This window comes from Ranitomeya variabilis, chromosome 1 (genome assembly GCF_051348905.1).
Source record: "Ranitomeya variabilis isolate aRanVar5 chromosome 1, aRanVar5.hap1, whole genome shotgun sequence".
Taxonomy (NCBI): Eukaryota; Metazoa; Chordata; class Amphibia; order Anura; family Dendrobatidae; genus Ranitomeya; species Ranitomeya variabilis.
The window spans coordinates 1079411953-1079428742 of record NC_135232.1 but is presented as its reverse complement, the minus strand read 5'-3'; the positions used below and the strand labels follow the sequence as shown (position 1 = coordinate 1079428742).

Here is a 16790-nt window from a genome sequence, read left to right as displayed (position 1 = left end):
TCCGGCTAGCAGCCTCCAGAGCCCCGCCCAGCAGCCTCCAAAGACCCGCCCAGCAGCCTCTAGAGCCCCGCCCAGCAGCCTCTAGAGCCCCGCCCAGGAGCCTTTGCAGCCCCGCCTTTTTCCTCTAGCTCCTCCAACTCCCTTCAGCCAAGCAGTCAGTAACTCTACTAAGCCCCGCCCACTCCATACGATCTCCCCTCTCGGGTATTTGCATTTTACGCTCCTATGCCACGCCCATATACTGCGGTGTCCCCGCCCCTACTGCTGACGTGGGTGGGGGCGCGTTCGTGTGCGAAAGCCGGGAGTACGCGCGCGGTGGTGGCGGCGGGTGTGAGTGACGGGTGAGAGCGGAGTTGTTCCCGGCGCCCGAGATGTGATGACCGAAGCGGCGGCTACACGGGCTGCAGTCATGAGGAGCTGGGATGCGGCAGGCGGAAGGAAGCAGCATGGGGCTCCCGGGGCTTGGAGGCAGGTTCCCGGTGTGTGCCTGGCGCTGCTCGGCGCTGTCCTGCTGCTGCTGCCCCCAGTCTCGGTGTGCACGCTGTGTGAGGCGGACGGTGCGCGGAGGAGGCGGGATACCCCGGAGCTGCTGGCAGGTGAGGTCCTCTGTAGTCGGGGACTGAGGGAGCTGGTTCGGACCCCTGTGGTGTGGGGTCCTGGGCTTGTGTGGTGGGGGGTCCTCCTGGGCTTGTGTGGTGGGGGGTCCTCCTGGGCCTGTGTGGTGGGGGGTCCTCCTGGGCCTGTGTGGTGGGGGGTCCTCCTGGGCCTGTGTGGTGGGGGGTCCTCCTGGGCCTGTGTGGTGGGGGGTCCTCCTGGGCCTGTGTGGTGGGGGGGTCCTCCTGGGCCTGTGTGGTGGGGGGGTCCTCCTGGGCCTGTGTGGTGGGGGGGTCCTCCTGGGCCTGTGTGGTGGGGGGGTCCTCCTGGGCCTGTGTGGTGGGGGGGTCCTCCTGGGCCTGTGTGGTGGGGGGGTCCTCCTGGGCCTGTGTGGTGGGGGGGTCCTCCTGGGCCTGTGTGGTGGGGGGGTCCTCCTGGGCCTGTGTGGTGGGGGGGTCCTCCTGGGCCTGTGTGGTGGGGGGGTCCTCCTGGGCCTGTGTGGTGGGGGGGTCCTCCTGGGCCTGTGTGGTGGGGGGGTCCTCCTGGGCCTGTGTGGTGGGGGGGTCCTCCTGGGCCTGTGTGGTGGGGGGTCCTCCTGGGCCTGTGTGGTGGGGGGTCCTCCTGGGCCTGTGTGGTGGGGGGGTCCTCCTGGGCCTGTGTGGTGGGGGGGTCCTCCTGGGCCTGTGTGGTGGGGGGGTCCTCCTGGGCCTGTGTGGTGGGGGGGTCCTCCTGGGCCTGTGTGGTGGGGGGGTCCTCCTGGGCCTGTGTGGTGGGGGGGTCCTCCTGGGCCTGTGTGGTGGGGGGGTCCTCCTGGGCCTGTGTGGTGGGGGGGTCCTCCTGGGCCTGTGTGGTGGGGGGGTCCTCTTGGGCCTGTGTGGTGGGGGGTCCTCCTGGGCCTGTGTGGTGGGGGGTCCCCGTGTTCACAGGCTGGGTGTAGACGTCAGGTCTTGTCGGGGTCCTGGTCAGTGGAGTCTTCCTGCTGCCAGTTTGTAAACATTGCCCCATCCCAGTGGGGACCCCTGTACTGGTCCTGTGTGCAGGGTCTGGACTCATAGAGGTGCTGCTGGTCTGCCGCAGTCACTGGGGCCATTGGATCCGTACAGTTGTGCGCCCCCTTCTATGGTTCCACCAATATGGGGTCTTCACCCCTGGATCCGAATGTTTCTGTGGTGGAGAAAAGTATCTGCAGTTTTTAAGTCCTGAATGATGACCGGATCTGTCCAATCAGATTGGTGACTGATGGCCGCAGATTTCCCTGAGGTCGGAGGCTGTGCTAGTCTTCTGGCCGCCCTATAACGGGCCGACGTCACCCACCCTTCTGATACAGCCATTGTGATTGGACGGATTCTTCCTGGCGGATCTCGTCCTGGAACAGATTGGTGAGAAATTGGTCAGATATCTGTGTGTGTAACGCGGCACATGGGCAGAGGTGGACATGATGGCATCTGAGGAGTGTTCATGGCCGGGGGCTCGGGGGGCTAACCCCAGTGTCCTCCACCCCTGATGGTAACTCAAAATGGGCCGCTCACATTATCTGACCTCATGGAGACCACAAGAGTATTGATGACATCTGCAAGTATTTGACCCCTATATAATCATAGGGGGGCTACAACTCCAATGTGCTCATAGCCTAGTTCGGGCACCTGACCCCAATGCACATGGGAAACTTCTGGAATGAATGTGCCCCCCCCCCCCCCCCATGTACCCCGCACCCTTGTTGGTGACTGACCTTTCCCCGTCCATGTGGCGGTCTGTGCCTCTCCGGTAAAATCATTAATCCCCCCCCCCCCCATCCTAATGATCCCCCCTGATGCTCCGTCTTTATTTTTACTAATGCGCCACTAATAGGAGGCGGCTGCTATGTTTGGGCCGGTGTAATGGAATCTCCTGTGCAGATCAGATTTTAATGCTCTCCCTCCTAATAACGCTGCATTCGGGGGTCTCCTGTGAGTGCAGCATGGCTCTCCCTGTCTCCGGCTCTTCCTGCTGTAGTAATGGCTTTTCCCGTGTTTTCCTTGATGACTGAGCGATGCAGCGCCTTTATTATTAGTCTGCGTCTCGGTGGCGGAGCGTCTGCGGGGGACGCAGCACTGCATAGGGGGACGCAGCGGCACTGCGGTATTCAGCAATCTGCTGCCCATCCGGAGTGCTGGAGGGGATTGATATTGGGGGCTTCCCGGGCTCCCTGTGTGCAGGATTCCTCCTTCTCAGGCAATCCCTTTGTCATCGGTGCTGTAATTGTCAGCATCCTCCTAGTGGAATGAGGAAGCGGATGATTAGGTTTCCCAGGGACAGTGCTGAGCGTCTGGACACGGCGCTGCCATCCTCCATGGGAAAGTGGGATTCTGCGCAGGGGATTTGCTCCCAGCTTCTGGCCGTTTACATATAGAAGCCATGTACATACATATCTGAGCCGCTATGTAAATATATTGCACTACCTTACAGCCTGTATTCTAATCCAGAGCTGCGGTCTCAATTCTGCCGGAATTCGCCTAGAAATGACCCAGGAGTTCTCTCCTGGTTAAACGTCTACAGGGAACAATGGATCAGGCACAGTTCACAAAGTGCAGCCAAAGGTAGACGGGAGGAAAATAATGTGAAGCTGTGTCCCAGTGCAGGTTTGGAAAGTTTCATTGTCTTGTGGGGTAATCCAGCTCTGCTGGGTGGGGTCGTCACGTGTCCAGCCTCACTTTCCTGAGTTTCAGGTATTGTACACGTGGCCTAATCTTCAGCTGCCTGTGCCATCACATCTACAGACCCCTCTTGCCTCCTGTGTGCCACTGATTACCCCATGTGCCAAATAAACAATCCCTCATGGTTGCCCATTCCCCACATATACATGGATTTTCATTGTGGTCGATCGTGCATTAGTGATGAGCGAACGTCCTCAGATGAGGTGTTATCTAAGCATGCTCAGGTGCTGACCGAGTGTCTTCAGTGTGCTCGAATACTATGTGTGAGTCCCCACACCTGCTTGTGTTGTGGCGGTCGAACAGCCGTGAGGGCTCGGACATAGTACTCAAGCACTCCCGAGATAGTCTGTTAGCTCCCGATGCTCAGATAATCCCATATCCGAGCACGTTCGCTCATCACTAGCGCGCAGCTGTTCTGCATGGGGAGAGGGAGGTCAGTCAGTGTCAGACACCTGCAGCAGCTTTTCTTCCCAAGAACAAAAACGTTGGGTCTCTTGAAATGGAAATGCCCAATCCTTCTTTCCCAAAAATCTGCTATGGGAGAAAAGTAAAGCCCCCTGTACACTATGGTGGGGTTCACACAATACACGGTGGTCTCTGCTGAGCACTGCATCAGTGTTGCCATTGGGTTTCCCAAAAACTGAGCCATTCAGTGTTTTTAGGCCGATGGAGTCCAAAGTGACTGTATGGCCATTGTACCAGGACGGAGGCCGTATGGAGTACATAGTAAATGGCTGTGCCGGGATTTTCATCAAAATCCTGTTTTTTCCATGATTGCAGTATAAACCCCAAGAGCTGAGCACTGTGTATGTATGAAGCTACCTTTAGGCGGTTCGCTGGTGCCCCTCAGATCGCCTGGTTCAGCCGCCACTGATTAAAGGTGTATGTGCATCTTTTGCGACTTGTCTGAGTATATTTTCTGCTCCTGTTTTCAGTTCCAACCAGCAGAATTGTGATTGCGGCTCTGGGCTACCATATGTACTGTAGCTAGATCAGTTAGAAGAGATGTAATCTTTTTACAACGTTGCACAAGTTTATGTATATCATATAAAAATATCTGTAGGGCATCATGCGTGGGATGTCATAGGGTGATCGCTTGGCTGTAGGGCGTCACGCGTGGGAAATCATAGGGCGATCGCTTGCCTGTAGGGTGTCACGTGTGGGAAATCATAGGGCGATCGCTTGGCTGTAGGGTGTCACGTGTGGGAAAACATGGGGCGATCGCTTGGCTGTAGGGTGTCACGTGTGGGAAAACATGGGGCGATCGCTTGGCTGTAGGGTGTCACGTGTGGGAAATCATGGGGCGATCGCTTGGCTGTAGGGTGTCACGTGTGGGAAATCATGGGGCGATCGCTTGGCTGTAGGGTGTCACGTGTGGGAAATCATGGGGCGATCGCTTGGCTGTAGGGTGTCACGTGTGGGAAATCATGGGGCGATCGCTTGGCTGTAGGGTGTCACGTGTGGGAAATCATGGGGCGATCGCTTGGCTGTAGGGTGTCACGTGTGGGAAATCATAGGGCGATCGCTTGGCTGTAGGGTGTCACGTGTGGGAAATCATAGGGCGATCGCTTGGCTGTAGGGTGTCACGTGTGGGAAAACATGGGGCGATCGCTTGGCTGTAGGGTGTCACGTGTGGGAAAACATGGGGCGATCGCTTGGCTGTAGGGTGTCACGTGTGGGAAATCATGGGGCGATCGCTTGGCTGTAGGGTGTCACGTGTGGGAAATCATGGGGCGATCGCTTGGCTGTAGGGTGTTACGTGTGGGAAATCATGGGGCGATCGCTTGGCTGTAGGGTGTCACGTGTGGGAAATCATGGGGTGATCGCTTGGCTGTAGGGTGTCACGTGTGGGAAATCATGGGGCGATCGCTTGGCTGTAGGGTGTCACGTGTGGGAAATCATAGGGCGATCGCTTGGCTGTAGGGTGTCACGTGTGGGAAATCATAGGGCGATCGCTTGGCTGTAGGGTGTCACGTGTGGGAAATCATGGGGCGATCGCTTGGCTGTAGGGTGTCACGTGTGGGAAATCATAGGGCGATTGCTTGGCTGTAGGGTGTCACGTGTGGGAAATCATGGGGCGATTGCTTGGCTGTAGGGTGTCACGTGTGGGAAATCATGGGGCGATCACTTGGCTGTAGGGCGTCACGTGTGGGAAATCATAGGGCGATTGCTTGGCTGTAGGGTGTCACGTGTGGGAAATCATAGGGCGATTGCTTGGCTGTAGGGTGTCACGTGTGGGAAATCATAGGGCGATCGCTTGGCTGTAGGGTGTCACGTGTGGGAAATCATAGGGCGATCGCTTGGCTGTAGGGTGTCACGTGTGGGAAATCATGGGGCGATCGCTTGGCTGTAGGGTGTCACGTGTGGGAAATCATGGGGCGATCGCTTGGCTGTAGGGTGTCACGTGTGGGAAATCATAGGGCGATCGCTTGGCTGTAGGGTGTCACGTGTAGGAAATCATGGGGTGATCGCTTGGCAGTAAGGTGTAAGCTCTGCCGCCCCATCTGTGCCCCGGGGGGTGGTCTCTGCTGCCCATCTGTGCCCCAGGGGTGGGGGGGTTACACATCACTGATGGAAAGAGAAGTGGCCTTCACAGCCTCAGCTGCACAGGAAGTTGCAGCTAAAATCTTTTCCCCTCCCCCCATATAGCACACATTCCTGTACAGGATTTTTGGATCTTATTCGACCCTCATATTTAGTATATGGAGCTTTCTGTTTAAGCAAAATGCTCAAGTTCTGGTTGAAATTGGACCAAAATAAAGCAATGTGGAGCAGACCAGTCCTTTATTGTCTCCTCTGAGAATGGACAGGGGTAAGTGACGGTGTAACATTTCCGGTGCTCCCTTATTTTACCCGTTGATGTAACGTGGCCTCACTAGGTAGGTGTAATTATAGTAGAGTGCAATTATCCCTTTTTGTAAAATATTAACAACAGCGTAAATGCAAAATGAATATTTCTTCCAGTTCTGATAGGGGGTCCCAACGGATGAAGTGCTCCCCACTGGAGGAGGCTGGAGGGGGGTCCTGGGGACCACTATACTGGTCACTAATCTGCCCCATTACTATAGCTATAGAATAGATTGTGCACTTGGGCTTTCTTGGCTCTAAGTCCTGGGCAGCGGTGACATCTGCACCTCCGACACTGACTAAAAAACGGATCCAGCAGAAACACTTGCTGGATCCGTTTTTTCACTGGCGGACACAGACAGAAAAGGGCCCCTGTGCAAGAAAAATATTTGGACCCTTTACAGCTCAAGAGCTACTAAAAATGCGAAATTGCACCTTACCTCTTGGGCCCCTGTGCGGCCGCACAGGTTGCACCAATGATATGTCCGCCCCTGGATTTTTTTCACAAAACGACGCATTGTGACGGAAAAAGAGAGACTAAAGTAGATATGGAAACGTCTCCTTGTTCTCAGGGCTTCTCCTTTGTGTGGGCTGAAGGCCGCAGGAAGAGAAGGCGACGTCCTGCTTTTCTCTCAGTATTTCCAAGGTTGGACCTGTGACAAGAAAGTGGGCATTTGTGATGGCATCACTTGTCTATGCTGCTGTAATAAATGGCTCCAAAGACCCCAAACCTTCAGTCTGGAGCTAATGTTTGTTGTGTGAGTGAAGATCTCATTCCTTTGTCAGTATGATGGGAACGAGGAGCAAAAAAAATCTTAAAAATGACTTCATACGTTTTCCTTCTGGTGTGTGGTCCATTTTTAATGAATATTCTGTCTCTGTAGTGTGTATACCGCTGATTTACTAAGCTTTGAACGGAACCTGTGCGAGCCAAAGTAAGGGCAGCACACTGCACAGTCTGGCGGCATTATTGCAGGTAGAGATGGTTTTCTCTGAAATGCCCAAGCGGTTAAGAAAAAAATGTAGTGGAAAAGCGGCCCGGGGACTATAGGGAGATCGGAGACGAGTCCGGTGCTGCCCCAGCTCCTCACCGCACTGCGCTGACTGCCCTCTCATGTGCTCATAGGGAGAGACCTGTCAGTCACCTGCAGCGGAGCGTGGAGAAGCCTGCTGGCATCGGTGCCTGACTAGCCTCGTCTCTTCCTATAGTCCTCAGCTTCTCATAGTTTTACCTAAAACAATACGTGCCTGTGATCTTAGTTTGGACAGCATGGATTGTATGATCGTTTTCCTTTAAAGGTCATGGTTGGCCACCACTACTATAAATTTAGTGCCAATTCTCATGCTCTGTAGCTTACAATGAACTCTCTTTAAATTTCCTTTTTTTTTTCCTTTGGTATTCTACCAGTACTATGTTAGCTAGAACTTCCTTTTCCTCACTTCTCAGCATACATGGCGCCTGCCAATGTTTTGCCCACTATGAACTGAAACCATCATCCCTGTTCTGCCTGTAAGTCGTAATCTCATTTCATTGTCTCTCGCCTTCTGTTAGGCTAAGTCTCTGTTCACATGCCCGGTAATCATCCATTAGAACGGATCCACCAGAAATCAAAAACATGGTGCAGACACAACTCTTTTGTCAGCCTTTTAAAAAAATAAAATAAATAAATTAAAAAAAAATACTGATTTCAACTGGATCTGTTTTTAAATTTTTTTTTTAACTAACAAAAATGGATCCATTAAGTGTCCGTCCATTTTTCTCTCTTTTCGTAAACGGATCCTGGTGACTACCAGGAGACGGGGCTCGGGATTAGATGGATGCGATCAGCTGTGATCAGGTCCTCCGGATATACACCATGTTCATTCATTGACAGTAAGCAGATGGTGAAACTGTATATTGGAAAGTTGTGGATCTCCTTCCTGTAAGGACGAAGTGCAGTATATTCTCCACTGTAACGGCCGGGTGACTGTGCCGGCAGTGTTATATCAGGGGCCACCCTCTATTATATAATGGTGCTGCAATAATCCATAGCGATTTTCCTAATTGATCTCTTGGTTCGCATCCAAGAATTACAGACTGGAGGAAGGATTAAAGTCATAGCGGTCGCCAAAAGAACATCTGCCTTCGGGAGAATATTTGTGAAAAGTCATGGGAAAGTTAGAAAGTATGTAATTAACACTCTCCAGAAAGACTGGAAAACACAGACAATAAGGTTGGATGGCAGAAATGTGTCCCCCAAACTCTCATTGGTTGACTTAAATTTTTGGAATGGATATTTTTTTTTTCCTTTTGCAGAGGTCCAAAGTGCAAATCATGGAAAATGTGGCATAGAAGTCATGTGCAAATCAGGCTGACTGGTGCACTGGGGGCGTGCCATTGCACTTGGGTGTCTTCCTCCACGTTACACGCCCCCAGTGCACTGGCAGCCTGGTTTGCATTTTGCTTCTACACTAGATTTCTATTGGCTGGTACATCGGATCACTCTAAGAAACATATTTTTTAGAATGGAGGACGAGCGCCTATGCAGCCATACCGCTACATCCACTGTAAGAAGGGCTTACTGCTTCCCAATAAGAAGAAACATCGCCAACATTTGTAGCTGATGAGGGTTTAAATTGGCTTGGCCCTTTAAGGGATTAAAAGGGCCTGATTTAGTGACTACATAAGAACAATTGTACTTCTTAGTACTGGAGGAATACACCCAGTACAATATATGAATGATGACCGAGTGTCAGATTGGGTAGGGAAGGTCACCGCTGACTGAGAATAGGTTAAAGGGGGTGTGTTCATTTAAAAAAAAAAAGTGTGTGTATATATATATATATATATTACTAAACACAAAGCAGATGGAATAGCATGCCACTGTAAGATGCTGTGGTAGCCATGCTGGTTCAGTATGCCTTCAATTTTGAATAAATCCCCAACAATGTCACCAGCAAAGCACCTCCACACCATCACACCTCCTCCATGCTTCACTGTGGGAACCAGGAACCACTCTACGTCCATCCGTTCACCTTTTCTGCGTCACACAAAGACACGGTGGTTGGAACCAAAGGTCTCAAATGTGGACTCATCAGACCAAAGCACAGATTTCCACTGGTCTAAAGTCCATTCCTTGTGTTCTTTAGCCCAAACAAGTCTCTTCTGCTTGTTGCCTGTCCTTAGCAGTGGTTTCCTAGCAGCTATTTTACCATGAAGGCCTGCTGCACAAAGTCTTCTCTTAAGGGCTCATTTCCACATGCGAGAGAAAAAACGGTCCGTAATCTGGACCGAAAAAACGGATGTAACGTATGCGATTGTCATGTGAGTGCAATGCGATTTTTAATCGCATCATCCGTATGACATCCGTATTACTGTCCGATTTGTACGCACCGGTGTCCTTTGAAAAGCCGGCAAATCAGTGCTGTGTACAGTAAAATCACACTGACAGGTTAGAATAGAGTAGATATATACACATAGAATAGGTATATATACATATATATATGTCAGTGAGACACCTATATATGTATATTTATATTTAATGCAGCGCAAGATAGCATTAAAGCCGCTAATTCAATTGCCGGCTTTTCATTTCTCCTTCCCATACCCGACAGGATATGAGACATGGTTTACATACAGTAAACCATCTCATATCCCCCTTTTTTTTGCATATTCCATACTACTAATGTTAGTAGTGTGTATGTGCAAAATTTCGGCGCTGTAGCTATTAAATTTAAGGGTTAAATCGCGGAAAAAATTGGCGTGGGCTCCCGCGCAATTTTCTCCGCCAGAGTAGTAAAGCCAGTGACTGAGGGCAGATATTAATAGCCAGGAGAGGGTCCATGGTTATTGCCCCCCCTGGCTACAAACATCTGCCCCCAGCCACCCCAGAAAAGGCACATCTGGAAGATGCGCCTATTCTGGCACTTGGCCACTCTCTTCCCACTCCCGTGTAGCGGTGGGATATGGGGTAATGAAGGGTTAATGCCACCTTGCTATTGTAAGGTGACATTAAGCCAGATTAATAATGGAGAGGCGTCAATTATGACACCTATCCATTATTAATCCAATTGTATGAGAGGGTTAAAAACACACACACACGATTAAAAAGTATTTTAATGAAATAAACACACAGGTTGTTTTAATATTTTATTGCTCTCTCAATCCATGTGATGACCCTCGCTTGGAAAAATAATAAACCAACAATATACATACCTTCAGATGACTTGTCACGTCCCACGAGGTAATCCATCTGAAGGGGTTAAAATATTTTACAAGCAGGAGCCCTGCTAATGCAGCTGTGCTCGTGCTTGTAAGCCCCGGGGAATGAAGGAAATGTAGGTCAATGACCTATAGTTACCTTCAGTCGCGGTGATGCGCCCCCTGCTGGTTGTCCTCATATGACCCCGAGCGTGGGAAAAAGTTCCCAGGCTGCTGTTCATGAGGACATCCACCAGGGGGCGCATCACCGCGACTGAAGGTAACTATAGGTCATTGACCTACATTTCCTTCATTCCCCGGGGCTTACAAGCACGAGCACAGCTGCATTAGCAGGGCTCCTGCTTGTAAAATATTTTAACCCCTTCAGATGGATTACCTCGTGGGACGTGACAGGTCATCTGAAGGTATGTATATTGTTGGTTTATTATTTTTCCAAGCGAGGGTCATCACATGGATTGAGAGAGCAATAAAATATTAAAACAACCTGTGTGTTTATTTCATTAAAATACTTTTTAATCATGTGTGTTTTTTAACCCTTTCATACAATTGGATTAATAATGGATAGGTGTCATAATTGACGCCTCTCCATTATTAATCTGGCTTAATGTCACCTTACAATAGCAAGGTGGCATTAACCCTTCATTACCCCATATCCCACCACTACACGGGAGTGGGAAGAGAGTGGCCAAGTGCCAGAATAGGCGCATCTTCCAGATGTGCCTTTTCTGGGGTGGCTGGGGGCAGATGTTTTTAGCCACGGGGGGGCCAATAACCATGGACCCTCTCCAGGCTATTAATATCTGCCCTCAGTCACTGGCTTTACTACTCTGGCGGAGAAAATTGCGCGGGAGCCCACGCCAATTTTTTCCGTGATTTAACCCTTAAATTTAATAGCTACAGCGCCGAAATTTTGCACATACACACTACTAACATTAGTAGTGTGGAATATGCAAAAAAAGGGGGATATGACATGGTTTACTGTATGTAAACCATGTCTCATATCCTGTCGGGTTTGGGAAGGAGAAATGAAAAGCCGGTAATTGAATTAGCGGCTTTAGTGCTATCTTGCGCTGCATTAAATATAAATATACATATATAGGTGTCTCACTGACATATATATATGTATATATACCTATTCTATGTGTATATATCTACTCTATTCTAACCTGTCAGTGTGATTTTACTGTACACCGCGCTGAATTACCGGCTTTTCAAAGGACACCAGTGCGTAAAAATCAGACAGAACTCGCATGGTGCGAGTGCTGTGTGATTTTTTTTCTCGCACCCATTGACTTGCATTGGCGAGTCTCGTCCGAGACTCGCAGCAAATCGCAGCATGCTGCGATTTTTTTCTCAGTCCGATTTCGGCTGAGAAAAAAATCGCAAATGAAAAGACACCTATTGAATAACATTGGTCCGAGTGCAATCCGATTTTTTATCGGATTGCACTCGTCCGTTTTCCTCGCCAGTGGAAATGAGCCCTAACAGTTGTTGTAGAGATGTGTCTGCTGCTAGAACCCTGTGTGCATTGACCTGGTTTCTAATCTGAGCTGCTGTTAACCTGCGATCTCTGAGGCTGGTGACTCGGATAAACTTATCCTCAGAAGCAGAGGTGACTCTTGGTCTTCCTTTCCTGGGCCGGTCCTCATGTGAGCCAGTTTCTTTGTTGCGCTTGATGGTTTTTGCCACTGCACTTGGGGACACTTTCATAGTTTTCCCAATTTTTCAGACTGACTGACCTTCATTTCTTAAAGTAATGATGGCCACTCGTTTTTCTTTACTTAGCTGCTTTTTTCTTGCCATAATACAAATTCTAACAGTCTATTCAGTAGGACTATCAGCTGTGTATCCACCAGACTTCTGCTCAACACAACTGATGGTCCCAACCCCATTTATAAGGCAAGAAATCCCACTTATTAAACCTGATAGGGCACACCTGTGAAGTGAAAACCATTCCCGGTGATTACCTCTTGAAGCTCATCAAGAGAATGCCAAGAGTGTGCAAAGCAGTCATCAAAGCAAAAGGTGGCTACTTTGAAGAACCTAGAATATAAGACATAATTTCAGTTGTTTCACACTTTTTTGTTAAGTATATAATTCCACATGTGTTAATTCATAGTTTTGATGCCTTCAGTGTGAATATACAATTTTCATAGTAATGAAAACACAGAAAAATCTTCAAATAAGGTGTGTCCAAACTTTTGGTTTGTATTGTATGTGTATATATATACCGTATATAGATATATATATATATATATATATATATATATATATATATATATATATATATATATATATATATATATATATATATTTTTTATATATCCTATAACATCCATCTCCTTTGATGTTTGATATAGAACTTCGGCATCTTGGCTGCTCCGCTTCTTGCATATTTTAGTCCCCGGGGGTGTCTCTGGGGTTGGCATAACCATTTTATTTCACTATTTCCAGGGGGAGCACAATTATTTTATAAGGAGAAACATGTTGAGATTGCTGGCTGTTTCCCTCTGAGCTTCCATTTCTTGGGTTTCCTGTAGTTACTTTTACTAAAAATAAGTGTTTATGTAAAGAAGGGAGCGTCCAACCTGGGGATGGGGGCAATGTGCGGCTATGGGGGAAAACAGACCGGAATGAGGTGGAAATGAGATCAGGAAAGGCTTTCCAAGCTGCTGTTTGTATGCCGGTCTGCACATCGTCTTTGAGGGTCCTCGTCCTGCGTTTCCTCTGTCCTGGCCAGTGTGCAAGAAACAAACTGAGGCTTCATTCACGACGCAGTGTTTTCCTCCGGATCTCTGTTACCTGACTTTTAGCAAGAATGGTGAGAATGGCATCTGAGGGCACAGGGCGCTGTCAGTGCCATATAAGCCTGGTGGCATTAACCCTGTGCTGGAGCGGGTGGCTACGTTGAAGAGTTAAAGTTGAATATTTACAATCGCCCTCCCTTCCTTAAAAGAATGTCTCGGCACAGCCTCTTCCTTAGACCCCAACATTTGTTGCACTTGACAGCTGACTTTCACTTAGTAGCCAGGACGTTCTTACAGTTTCTGTTCCAGATAAAGCTCAAAACATTCAGAAAGATTATCGGGGATGCCATGACCCCGCAAACTGTGCACTTAGAGCAGTGGGAGTAAGAATTCAATGGAAACCAGATATAAAGTAGGAAGAGACTTATGTAACTTGATGAAAGTGACTATAATATTTTTATCACTTCCCATGCTTGCTGACTTCTTCCACGAAAAAGGATGGACAGTGCTTACCATAAGGACTCTCCCTCTAATAATAAAGAGCCTGGTGCCAGGTTTTAAAGAAAGAAAGAAGGGTAAACTCTTCTTTAGAGATGGAAAATTATTTACAGCAAGTTACCCAAACGGAAAAATAGACCCTATGTTAAGGGATGTAATAAAACATGACTTTTATTGAATCTGAATTAAAAAAAGTGGTAAATAAAAATAAAATTTGCCAAAGTGATCCTGTATTATTTATTTTGTTTGCAATCAAACTCCAAAATTGGAGATTGAAACCTAACTCCATTATTATAGCCCCAGCCCCCTGAGGAAGCATGTGAAGCGAAACGTATTGGGGAGGCTATTGTTGTTTTTTTTTGTTTTTTTTTTAGTAATTCTGATGTGCAGCAAGAACATTGATACTTACCTGTCAGTGTTCTTAATAATTGATTAGGATAGCCAATATAAGAGGTAGGAGTCTTCAATTTAGGAGTCTGATTGCAAGCTAAATGCATAATACAGGCTCATGTTAGCAAATTTTAATTTTATTGACCAATTTTTTAAACTGAGATTCATTAAGTCCTGTTTTATTACATCCCTTAATATGGGGCCTATTTTCCTTTTTGGGTAATTTGTTGTAAAGAATAGTGCCAGGTTTGCCTCCAGTGAAGTCCTGGTCCCTGTTTCTGGGATGCCATTTCTTGACCTAACTGAGGTCTATGGCAGGCTAAGAGCCTTGGAATGGTGTCCTTATTTTGTTGGTAGCCTGGTATCATAGGGAACGATCCAGCATAACCGAGAAGTCTCATAGCTCAAGTTCTCTATGGTATCATGAGGAACTATCCAGCATAACTGGGAAGAGTCCAGTAGCTCCAGTTTTCTATAGTACGAGGGACGATCCATCATAACTGGGAAGAGTCTAGTAGATCCAGTTCTCTATGGTATCATGGGGAAAGATCCTGCATAACCGGGAAGAGTCTAGTAGCTCCAATTCTCTGCGGTATCATGAGGAACTATCCAGCATAACTGGGAAGAGTCTAGTAGCTCCAGTTTTCTGTGGTACGGGGGACGATCCAGCATAACCGGGAAGAGTCTAGTAGCTCCAGTTCTCTACGACATCATGGGGAACAATCCAGCATAATCGGGAAGAGGATAGTAACTCCAGTTCTCTACGGTATCAAGGGGAACAATCCAGCATAACTGGGAAGAGGCTAGTAGCTCCAGTTCTCTACGGTATCATGGGGAACAATCCAGCATAACCGGGAAAAGTCCTAGTAGCTTCAATTCTCTGCGGTATCATGAGGAACAATCCAGCATAACTAGGAAGAGTCCAGTAGCTCCAGTTTTCTATGGTACAGGGGACGATCCAGCATAACCGGGAAGAGTCTAGTAGGTCCAGTTCTCTACGATATCATGGGGAACAATCCAGCATAATCGGGAAGAGGCTAGTGCCTCCAGTTCTCTACGGTATCATGGGGAACAATCCAGCATAACCGAGAAGAGGCTAGTAGCTCCAGTTCTCTACGGTATCATGGGGAACGATCCAGCATAATCGGGAAGAGGCTAGTAGATCCAGTTCTCTACGGTATCATGGGGAACAATCCAGCATAACCGGGAAGAGGCTAGTAGCTCCAGTCCTCTACGGTATCATGGGGAACAATCCAGCATAATCGGGAAGAGGATAGTAATTCCAGTTCTCTACGGTATCATGGGGAACAATCCAGCATAACCGGGAAGAGTCTAGTAGGTCCAGTTCTCTACGATATCATGGGGAACAATCCAGCATAATCGGGAAGAGGCTAGTACCTCCAGTTCTCTACAGTATCATGGGGAACAATCCAGCATAACCGGAAAGTGTCTAGTAGCTCCCGTTCTCTATGGTATCATGGGGAACAATCCAGCATAACCGGGAAGAGTCTAGTATCTCCAGTTCTCTACGGTATCATGGGGAACAATCCAGCATAACCGGGAAGAGGCTAGTAGCTCCAGTTCTCTACGGTATCATGGGGAACAATCCAGCATAACCGGGAAGAGGCTAGTAGCTCCAGTTCTCTACGGTATCATGGGGAACAATCCAGCATAACCGGGAAGAGGCTAGTAGCTCCAGTCCTCTACGGTATCATGGGGAACAATCCAGCATAACCAGGAAGAGGCTAGTAGCTCCAGTCCTCTACGGTATCATGGGGAACGAACCAGCATAATCGGGAAGAGGCTAGTAGCTCCAGTCCTCTACGGTATCATGGGGAACAATCCAGCATAACCAGGAAGAGGCTAGTAGCTCCAGTTCTCTACGGTATCATGGGGAAAGATCCAGCATAACCAGGAAGAGTCTAGTATCTCCAGTTCTCTACGGTATCATGGGGAACAATCCAGCATAATCGGGAAGAGGCTAGTAGCTCCAGTTCTCTACGGTATCATGAGGAACTATCCAGCATAACTGGGAAGAGGCTAGTAGCTCCAGTTCTCTACAGTATCATGGGGAACGGTCCAGCATAACCGTGTAGAGTCTAGTAGCTCCCATTATCTACTGGGTTAAGGATCAGATGCCAAATTGAAATCCTTGGTGGGGTGGAAGGGTTGCCAAGCCGAAAGCGTTAGCAGAGTGATTTACACCCGTTAAATTAGGGATGGCAGTAGCATTTGCATAGAGTGTAAGGATGTTTACACCAATCAGTGGTACTCCTGGTGGTACCCAAATAATTTTACTTATTAGGAAAAGTGTCTTGCACCTGATGCATAAAGCCTTTACGCTAAATGTCATTCTTTTCACTGCCCCAGAAAAGGAATGTACGGTACTTGCGTCCTCCTCACATATAACAAGTGGCAGTAATATTCTGTATACTGCGGTGCACCCACACAAAGCGCAGAGGCCGGTGTATGACATATCAAGCAGAGCAGATGAATAAATGTTACTTTCTGCCAGTGTATGCGGCACAGATGAAAGCCTTTTTGCCTGGTCTCCCGCTGTCCTCGGGATAACCCTCCTCTTCTGCTTTTTAAAGTGATAAATGTAGATGTCTCATTCTCTAGTGCTGCTCCGTGTCTGACATGGCCGTCATGGTGTGATCGCTTACATAACATTACAATATTTCAGATGATTGTATGTTACGCAGTTGGGCTTTTTTTCTATCTTGTTTTTTTTTTTTCATCTACATTTTTTGTTTCCAACCTGAAGTGTCTCCAGAACGGGGGGGGCTCCCATAAATGAAGCAGTAAGGAACAAAAAGT

At 48.4% G+C, this 16790-nt stretch overlaps 1 protein-coding gene across 2 annotated transcripts in view; it reads left to right on the top strand.

Annotated features, from left to right (window-relative positions):
- Nucleotides 1-268: 268 nt before the first annotated feature.
- The window catches only part of STIM2 (stromal interaction molecule 2), a 115399-nt gene continuing 98877 nt past the window's right edge, over nucleotides 269-16790 (top strand). Inside the window, exon 1 of one of the 2 annotated variants that reach the window (XM_077279936.1) lies at nucleotides 269-596. In XM_077279936.1, coding sequence (XP_077136051.1) covers nucleotides 377-596 — 220 coding nt within the window. In that variant the 5' untranslated portion in view covers nucleotides 269-376. The remainder of the gene's footprint in view (nucleotides 597-16790) is intronic. The other variant, XM_077279937.1, reaches the window with a different exon arrangement.